The following is a 10,238-nucleotide window of genomic DNA, read 5'->3' as shown; positions in this document are numbered from 1 at the left end:
GTATATGTTGAGTGGGAATAAACACTGAAATATAGCAATCATGTCACAACTTCTATAATTGTCTTGACGTGCCAACTAACATTAATGCAGCCTTTACAGATCTTTTACTCTGTAACTTTGAGAAGTCTTGATAAAATCACTAGTCGTATATAACCATGCAAGAAAGCACACCACACTGACAGCACAGAGGCAAAGGCTTTGCACAGGTATCTAAATCAGCTGTCCACATTGTGCAGGTTACACACAATACAATATCAATCTTATTCCTAACAGATCCTAAAGATATTTCAAGGCCTAACTGTAAACTACAGTACTTTATATCTATAGTCTTAATAAAAATAAAATCCACAGAATCTTAAAGGAATTTTAAATGCAGGGCTACATGGAATTGGTAAACTGCAACACAACCTGGCGCAACATAGGTAAATGAATACCAATCTCACTCTAAGTGATGCAAGCATGCTACTTTCCCACTAATTTAAATGACTTTCAATCACTAGGAGCCAGAATGCATGCCTGAACCTTAAACTGCACATTAATAATGCCTTGGTCTAAAAATTAAATCTAACGAAGTACAACCATCAAATTATATTCACTACAATAATGTTTTAAATGTAAAATGAAGATGTCAATCTTTAGTTTGATATGCCCCTCCCCATTTCTCCCACCCCCCACCCCAGAAAAGGAGTGACTCATTTGGCATTTTACAGGGTGCTTCATTTTGTTTGAATTTGTCTTGTTTTATTTCCAACTTCTTTTGGGGTACCTAAATTGTAACTCCCAGGAGCCTGCCTCTACCATGGGCAGCAAGCTCCATTTTAACTGTACTAACTTCATTTGTGTAGTTCTTCATTAACATGCAAATAACTAGGAATCCCATCAACTGGGAAAATTATGTAGAAAACCCTTATATTAAATTAAAAAAATAAAAAAAAGCCTCTTTACTGTTTGTAACCCCCATTCTTAGGTTTCCTTTATTGTGCGCTAAAGAATTTTTCCTCTCTTTCTTATCCCTATGGTTCATTTATATGGTTCTTGTTTTGGTACAATTCCCCATAATATTTCAGAATGTGCTGTTTTGTGAATAGATTCTCTTTTTTTGCTTCTTCACATCCAGTGCGGAGTTGTAATAGGAGACAGATTTCCACCCACAAAGGCTCCAGATGTTAAAACGTTTCCCAACATCGACTTAATACAGTGACGGCAACACCTCCCTCCCGCCCCTCCCAGTAGGGTTGGGATTGTACTGTATTCCCTACTGGTTTACCCTTCCCCCCTGTAAAGGGTAACATTTTCCCTGGGTGCAGAGGCTCCCTCATTGTCTCCCAGACAGAAGGACCTGTAAGAAAACAGAAAACTTCTCTTACTAAATAGGTACATACACTGGTATTAGAATCACAACTTTTTTTTTTACCAATTTAAAAATATATTTATGGCATGTCCTAACGTTAATGTATAGTTCTATACAGGCTAACTCTCAAATAGAAGTTACCCATTGCTAGTAGCAATAAAAAAATTCCTTTATTTGCTTCTTTCAAAACTATGTTAAAATATCATTTCTAGGCTGTCATTTTTTAAACTACCCCTGCCTCAATATTATAATACAGTTTGATACTTATGGACCTTTTTTTCAGAATGATGTTTACTACAAAGAAAATACTGATATAAAACTATCCATCCCTGTTTTATAAGTAAACACTGCCCTGAGGTGGATCAAACATTATTTCCCCCTTCCCCCCGATTCGGTAATCCTATTTCTTAATTTGGATGGTAGCCAACTATCACTTAGGATGCTAAACATAGCAAATATCAAGTGAGTATTTGCAACAACATTCCCCCCAATATTCTCACAATTCTCCCACACATGAAACCCTTTCAAAGTAATTTTAACATTATATGAACCTCTGTAAGATTAAAAAAACAAGGAAAATATCTTTATATAGTCTAAGAAATAAAAAGGGCAAGACTTCACTATTAGAATATGTACATCAAAAATCTTTTTTTAGTCTGAGAGAAAGATCTTGATTCCTATTCTGGCTACCTTATAGAATGTTGTAAAATTCAAGTGAGATTATACATAAGAAAACAAATCAACAATTGTAAACTAATCAAATGTTAAGGTGGCATTAATATCAATATCATTTAAATGTATATAATATATTGGCCCCTGGAGAATAAGAACAACCAGTTATACTTATGAAACTTGATACTAAAAGACACTAACAGCTACTTTGTAAAATACATATACACGTATTTATTTTCCATCACCGGAGAAACGGTGAAATAAAACCTCTTTTCTTTCAAAACAGGCAAGAAGACTTCAAAAAAGACAAGGTAACTAACTTGGCCACCTTCACTTAAAAGGTAAAATAGTGGCACATCTAGACTCAGTATACTCTTTAATTACTTTGTATTTATTTTCCATGTATTTTTCTCCAATAGAATTTAAACTGCTTAAGAATTGGGACTGTCTTAATCCTTACAATTCGTACTCCCATTACCTAAACAGTATGTGGTGCACAGATAACAGGCTCTTATTAAATGAAATGCTTGCTGATTGATGTTTGAACAATGTATCACTACGCTTAATTTAGAATTGCTAGCAAAATGAGGCATGACATAATGAGGCTTTCTATGATATGTTAATTAATAGGTGCTGTATATGAAAATAGCTGAGATGTCCATATTCCAATACTTTGTGAAGTCGATAATCTATCCACATCTACTGAAGTATCATGCTATGAGTCACAATAGAACCTAGAAGCTGCGCTTCTGGTCTACATGACTCATCATTTTTCAGTTGTTATATCTAGAGGATTCTGAGGAGAGCAAGAAACTCCTACAATTGGGCCTGGAGGCAGTGATTAGGCTTTTCTCATCTTCACATTTATGAAAATTACAACACATCTATTTTTACTAAAGATCTAGATGACATAACTGAGACTTTCAAAGGTTAATTTAAACAAACAACCCAACACAAAATGGAGATCAAGTCAATCATATATGGTGAATTCTACCCATGAGATTTCTTCTGAAGCTTCCTGAAGGTGACTGGTGGCTCCATAATGCAGAGGGTGCTAGGCCTGGAGTTAGGGAAGGTTTGAGTTCAAATCCTACCTCAGATACTAAGTAGGTAGGCCTGAGCCAAATTCCTTAACCTGTCCACCTCAATTAACTGTAAAATGGGGATCATAACACTGATTTTGCCAGGTTGTGATGATCAAATAAAAATACCTGTATAGTGCTTGGCACAGGGCCTGGAACATAGTAGAGTTCAATAAATGTTTATTCCCCAACCCATCTACTTCCCCCAAATCCATGACATTCAGCTAATTCTAATCCCTACTGACATTAAATTTTAAGTTATATGTTCTTAATTGGCCCTATGAAAAAGCCAAATTTATTTTTTAATGGTATTAGGCATGTATGTTTGACTACTATAAATTTGAGACTAGTAATTTTGGAGGATTAATTCTTTATCCAGAGCCAGAAAAGCAATTTTACACACACATATAAACTCTTGGCATCAAGATTACTAGTTCCATGAATCTTTTGCCTTCTAGTTTCTGAGCAAAGAAACAGTTATTGCAAATTTAATTTTTAAATTTTCAGATATGGGAACTCAAGCAAAAAGACTTATGAGAAGCTAGTAATCAAACAGAAACTCTGCTTCAGTCCACAAGAGACTAAAAAAGAGTTGAAAGGATCACAGAATTTAGAGCTGAAAAGAAGGAAACCAACATTTATGAAGTATGTACTATGATCCAGATGGAGTGCTAAGCATTTTACAGACATCTCATTTGATCCTCACAACAATCATAGGTGATAGGTCCTTGTTATGTCCTTTTTGCAGATGAAGAAACTAAAGCAGTGGTTAAACAACTTGACTAAGATCACACAGTTAGTAAATGTCTGAGGCCAATCTGAACTCTGGTCATCCTGACCCTAGGCCTAGTGTTCTATGCCTCTAGCTGCCTCTTAGCATATTATCTACTTGAAACCCCTTATTTTATAGATGAAGAAACTGAGAGCCTGGAAAGATTTCCCAACGTCACACAGGTAATCAAATGGCAGAGCAAGAGTCCAACTTCAGGTCCTCTGACTTCAGTCACTGCTCTTTCACTAGACCAAATTGCTCTCCTACCTGTGTACTCCCATGTCTTCATCTCCAGCTTAGTCCCTATTGTAAAGTTTGAACAGGGTTCTGGGATTAGAAGAGTAGAAATGTCTAAGCAAGGACAAGGGAAACCTTTCTTTTAGGGCTGAAGAGTATACTGTGCTTTGGATGTGTCTTCAGGCCATGTAGGTGACTGCTTGGAGACTTCTTAAACTTATGGCAATTTAATGAAAAATTCTCCTAAAAAACTGACTTAGGTATGATCCACATGCTTCACAACTTAAAAACTTGAGAAACACTGCATTCAACCATGTGCGACAACATTCCTACCTCATCCAACACTTCATCTTCTTTTGGGAACTTACCCCTAATCATGGGACTGCAGCCTAAGTGCATGAGATTAAACTCCATAGTAAGCTGCAAGACGCTCTTTTAAAGGAAGAGGAAACTGGTCAGAGAAACGCCTCCAATTTTCATCCCCAACTTGATTTTTAAATCCATGAAGGATCTGTAGGTAAGAGAAAGCAAACTCTAGATTGTTAGTTTCTAAAAGTTCCATACTACTAATTTTAAAATTTTACTGATTGAAAAGGAATTCTTTTTCTAACCTTTTTGAAGTTGTTGTGATACTGCTTGACTTTTTTTAAAAATAAAATTTAAAACTCATTTTATTTGGAAATTTTGAGCTACCCCTTCAAGATTTTGTGTGTGTGTGTGTGTGTGTGTGTGTGTGTGTTTGGCGAGGGGATGGGGTGGAGGTGTTAGAAGATCAGGATTGGAAATTATATCATAAAAATGCCCCTTTTTAATGGCACCCTAGATAGCATTTCAACAACAGTGCTCCAACATAAAATCTGTTTAAGCAGTATAGCTAAATTTACTTGGACAAAGCTTTCAGTAACTAACACTAATAAGAAGAAATAACAGTCTTTTCACATTAAAACACACACAATTTGGTTTTGTGGTTACAACTAGATTTTTAATAATTTTACTATTATTTGGTAGCAACATTGGCCAAGAGCATTTTACTTTTCAATTATTTACAGCCAAAGAAATCTGTTGGTTAGAAAAGAAAATTAAAAGCCACCATAAGGCTAAATAATCTTGCTATTTAAATATTAAAGACAACTTCTGTAATCATAAACTAGCTATTTTGAAAACTAAATGCTGTACTGAACAGAATGGATGACAAGGTAAATGAGTCACTACTACAAAAAAAAAGTTTAATTATATCTTCTGATGGTTGATAGGGATACATAAACGTCAATTAAAGCCATAACTTTAGCTTATTTTTGTGCAAAATGTATAGTCTACAAGAAAACAAAATTGAGAAGCAAAACCCCAAACTAAGATGGGATCTGGAGAAATATTAAAATGAAGATATTACCTTACAGAACATGTCTCTGAGATCATCTTTTGGACTAATCCAAGATGCAACAGCATCACAAAAAAATATAAAATCCTGTAATGTGAAATGATGAAATATGATTAGGACCCCAAATTATATTTCCACTTAAAGTATCAATTTAACATTACCAAAAAATCTAATTTTAATCAACTTCTACAAAGATCTCTTTTAAAGGATGTCTACTAAATGCTCAATATGTATGATTCACCGAGAATATGAAGGAAAAAAAAAAGAAAAAAACCTGCTATTTTCTATTAAGGGCTACTAACAAAAAATAAGTTTCTTTATCGTGAAAATATCATCAATTGATATTACTACAGAAAAGTAAGAGTATACTAGGTTTACTTGATATTTCACCAACATTTATTTTTGTCATTCTAATTTAATCTAAAATTTGAATTTTTAACACCCCCATTTTCAACATTTCCCCTCCAATTTGATTTCATTTTAATATTTCATTTGGTTCTGTGAAATGTTTGTTTTTATACAAAAGCCATAAGTAGTTGTCACTGTTTCTGATTTGAAAATTTATCTCCTTTGTACATTACAGAAAAATATGTTACGTTTTATCCTGAAGTTTTTTCCCCTAAGTACTTTTTGTACTTTTGTAGATAGAGATAGAACTCCTATCATAGAATCATGGCACAAGCCATGTCCCACTTTAGTTTTTCCTTCTCATTTTTACCTTGGCTCAGTCAAAATTAATTAATTTATTTCATTCTAGATAAAAGACCACACTAGTTTAGCAATATAATGCTTTGTTTTCCTCTCTCAACCAATTCTAAATTTAACAAAATCTAAAATCCTTAATCATTAAATCCCATAGGACCTTAGCTAGTGCTAAAAATCAAGCAGATTCACTAGGAATTAGGACTAAAACCTTCAGTAGCTATTAAAATGACAAATGAGGCCTCTACTGAATTCACAGTGATTAACTCAAAAGTAAAAAAATCCCAATTCTGAATCCTTCTTTTGATGCTAGCTCTGCAATCACAGACAACTCTTTTAAACCCAGGCCTCTGTTTCCTCACTTTAAAAGTTAATAAATAATGTCTATAGTATCTACCTCAAAGGGCTGTGAGGATCAAATGAGATCAATAGGTAATGCAGGAGCAGCTCAGTGGATAGAGAATCAAGCCTGGAGATGGGGAGGTCCTAGGTTCAAATTAGAACTCAGACACCTCCGAAATGTGTGACCCTGGGTAAGTCACTTAACCCCAATTGTCTAACCTTTACCACTCTTCTGCCTTGGATTCCAAGATAGAAAGCAAGGGTTTTTTAAAAAAAAAAGTAATATATCCTGCAAACCTAAAAGCACTTTAGTTCATTTATAATTTTCATTGCCAAATGGTGGCTCTTAAAAATGTATGGCAATCTATTTGTCATTTTCATTTAAAGGATCTATTAAGTAGCAATATGTTCCCTGGGAGTTAGGGGCTGTTTCATTTATCTGAAACCCTGGCATCCAGCACACTATAAGGCACACAGTAGGTATTTTAGTAAGTAATTTGTTGATTAATATAAATGCAAAAATAAATCCTAAAATGACTGTAAATATTGTAAATAGAGTAAAAGACACTGAAATTTATTATGAAATAAAAACAAAATCCTCCTTTATAAAACCTTTTAAACTAGTATAAAAATTTCTCTGAATCCAGCTTAATATCCCAGTGGACTTGATATGAAGTTCAAAAATGACCACTTGGAATGAACAGATGAATTCTTTGTTGCTTCAGTACTGAGGTTTATGATATAGGGGAAAAATACTTCAGGGATAGTAATTTTTTCAGAGACAAATTAGTATCACACTAAAAATATATAAGTTCATTTGACTATAAGGGAAGAGATAGAGGGGAAAAAAAACATTTCCACAGAAAAGGAAAAACTACCATCCCCAATATTAATACAAACACAATATTAATCAGATCAACATAGAAAACAAAACAAAGCAAATTTTAAAGTTTGTATATAACACCCCTATATTGCTACTCATTTCTTAAACTCATTTCCTGTTAATGAGCATTTTCTTCATTCCTTAGTAGCATTTGGTATCATAATGCTTATTTGAAATTTGAGTTATAATTCCTCATTTATTCACCTGCATCTCAGGCATGCCTCTTGTCAGATAAGAAAAAACACAAAAAATGGCATCATAGATGAAAGTAATTTAGGCAAATTTTAGAAAAATCTGAATTTTAAAATTTCATTAATACCTTTATTGTAATATATTACAGATCAGTAAGCAATTATGGAGAAACAGTGATTTTAAAATTATAAATGAAAGCAAAATTTTAAAATCTAACTTAAAATATATCAGCAGGGAAACTTTTGCATCTGATTTCTTAACGTTAATTCAAGGTAATTTTATTAACGTGGGTACACCACACCATGACAGATTTAAAATTTAGATGATCTTCAGAAGTTGCTATGGTTGAAAAAAATCCATTAAGTCTATAACCAACCTGGTAATAAGTCTTTCTGAAATTAGCCTGAGTAGACGAATAGTTCATCAGAACAAAAGCTTCCAATAAAGGTCTGATGTTGAATTGAACTCCACTGCTATAACTTTCCTGAATTCTAGAGTTATTAGCTCCATGGCACAGTAAAGCAGAGTAGAAATTTAGTTTGACTCATTTTAGTCATTTTTTAAAAAGGGATCCCCCACCCAACTCTAACATTGTAATCCATAGTTAAAGATATCTAATTTTTATTTGGCATTTCCCATCATTATGTTAATATATTATTTTGTTTCTAAGAAGATCATCCTAAAACTAAGTACTATAAATTTCTTGCAAACAAAGATTGAGAAATTATTTGTGCTTTTATCCCCAGGTGCCTGGCACACTGAATTTTCATCTTGCAGCTTTTAAACCATGGCCTTATTAAAAATTTGAACCAGGAATTTAATATGGAAAATTTATAGAATGATTACTGAGTCAAATTTATAAAAATACAATTCATTTCTCAAATGGCAAATGGTCAAAGAATCTGAACAAGCAGTTTAAAGATGAAGAAATCAAAGCTATCAATAATTATATCAAAAAGTTTTAAATCACTCAATTAGAGAAATGCAAATTAAAACTCTGAGGTGCCACACCTTATACCTATCAGATTGGCCAACATGACAGTAAAGGAAAATGATAAATGTCAGAGGGGATGCAGCAAAATTGGATCATTAATTCATTGCTGGTAGAGTTGTGATTGATCCAACCATTCTGGAGAGCATTTTGGAATGTCCAAAGGGCTATAAAACTGTACATACTCTTTGACCCTATAATACCACTAGTAGATCTGCATCCCAAAGAGATCGTAATAAAGAGAAAAGACCCCACCAGTCCAAAAACAGTTATAGCTGCTCTTTTTATGGTGGCAAAGAATTGGACACTGACTGTCCATTAATTGGGGAAAGGCTGAAGAAATTGTGGTATCTGATTGTAATGTAATAGTTTTGTGCTAAAAGAAATGATGGAAAAGATGATTTCTGAAAACGCTGGAAATATCTGCAGTAACTGATGCATTGTGAAATAAGTAGAACCAGGAGAACTGGTTCATAGTATCAGGGGATGATCAGCTGTGACAGACTTAGCTACATTCAGCAATAGAATGATCCAGGACAATTCTAAAGGCCTTATAATAAAGAATGCAATCCAACACCAGAGAAAGAATTGCTGGAGTTGGACGCAGACCAAAGAATACTATTTTTCACATTGGTTTATTTGTCTTAATTTTGGGGCTTTGATATTACATGAACATTCTCTTAAATAATGTCTAATATGGAAGTATGTTTTACATGATACTACTATCATGTAAAACATACTTCCATATGTCTAACTCAGATTAAATTGCTTACCATCTCTGAAAGGAGGGTGGAGGAAGAGATGCTTTGGATCTTATAATTTTAGAAACTCATATATTGAAATTTGTTATTATATGTATAACTGGAAAAATAAAATATCTTTGAATTTAAAAAAAGAAAAAAATTTTAGTTATGATGAATCTGAAAATGTCTTATTTTGGGGCAGCTGGGTAGCTCAGTGGAGTGAGAGTTAGGCCTAGAGACAGGAGATCCTAGGTTCAAACCCGGCCTCAGACACTTCCCAGCTGTGTGACCCTGGGCAAGTCACTTGACCCCCATTGCCCACCCTTACCAATCTTCCACCTATGAGACAATACACCGAAGTACAAGGGTTAAAAAAAAAAAGTCTTATTTTATAACTTTTTTCCAAAAATAACTCATTTCTAAACTCTGTTTTGTATAATTTTATTTGTTTTGATATTTGAAATGCTTTTTAAAAAATCATCACTGAGAAAAGTTGTATATTATTATTTAGCAACCAGGCACTTAACCTGAACCTGTAGGTAGAACATTACAAATAAAATAAATTTGAGTAAACAGGCTTAGGAAGACATCTAGTGTTAAAATACCAGAATATTTTGAAAAGCTCTATACAGGGATCGTAACTTTTTTTTTAAGGCATAATTTGAAATACTTACAGATATTATTTAACTTTCATAATGTGCTTATTTTCGCCAAAGTTTCTTTTTACCTCCTTTTTAATTTAATTTAATTTAATTTAATTTAATTTAATTTAATTTATTTTTATTTTAAACCCTTAACTTCTGTGTATTGACTTATAGGTGGAAGAGTGGTAAGGGTAGGCAATGGGGGTCAAGTGACTTGCCCAGGGTCACACAGCTGGGAAGTGTCTGAGG

At 33.6% G+C, this 10,238-nt stretch overlaps 1 protein-coding gene across 1 annotated transcript in view; it reads right to left on the bottom strand.

Annotated features, from left to right (window-relative positions):
• Positions 1–704: 704 nt before the first annotated feature.
• The window catches only part of TNPO1 (transportin 1), a 76,064-nt gene continuing 66,530 nt past the window's right edge, over positions 705–10,238 (bottom strand). The window contains exons 22-24 of the mRNA XM_044680757.1: positions 5,505–5,579; positions 4,483–4,625; positions 705–1,339 (exon numbers count right to left, since the gene is read on the bottom strand). Coding sequence (XP_044536692.1) covers positions 4,518–4,625; positions 5,505–5,579 — 183 coding nt within the window. The 3' untranslated portion in view covers positions 705–1,339; positions 4,483–4,517. The remainder of the gene's footprint in view (positions 1,340–4,482; positions 4,626–5,504; positions 5,580–10,238) is intronic.

The sequence above is a fragment of the Gracilinanus agilis genome, chromosome 1 (assembly GCF_016433145.1).
Source record: "Gracilinanus agilis isolate LMUSP501 chromosome 1, AgileGrace, whole genome shotgun sequence".
Taxonomy (NCBI): domain Eukaryota; kingdom Metazoa; phylum Chordata; class Mammalia; order Didelphimorphia; family Didelphidae; genus Gracilinanus; species Gracilinanus agilis.
The sequence above is the reverse complement of the archived record's forward strand: the minus strand, read 5'-3'. Positions and strand labels throughout refer to the sequence as shown.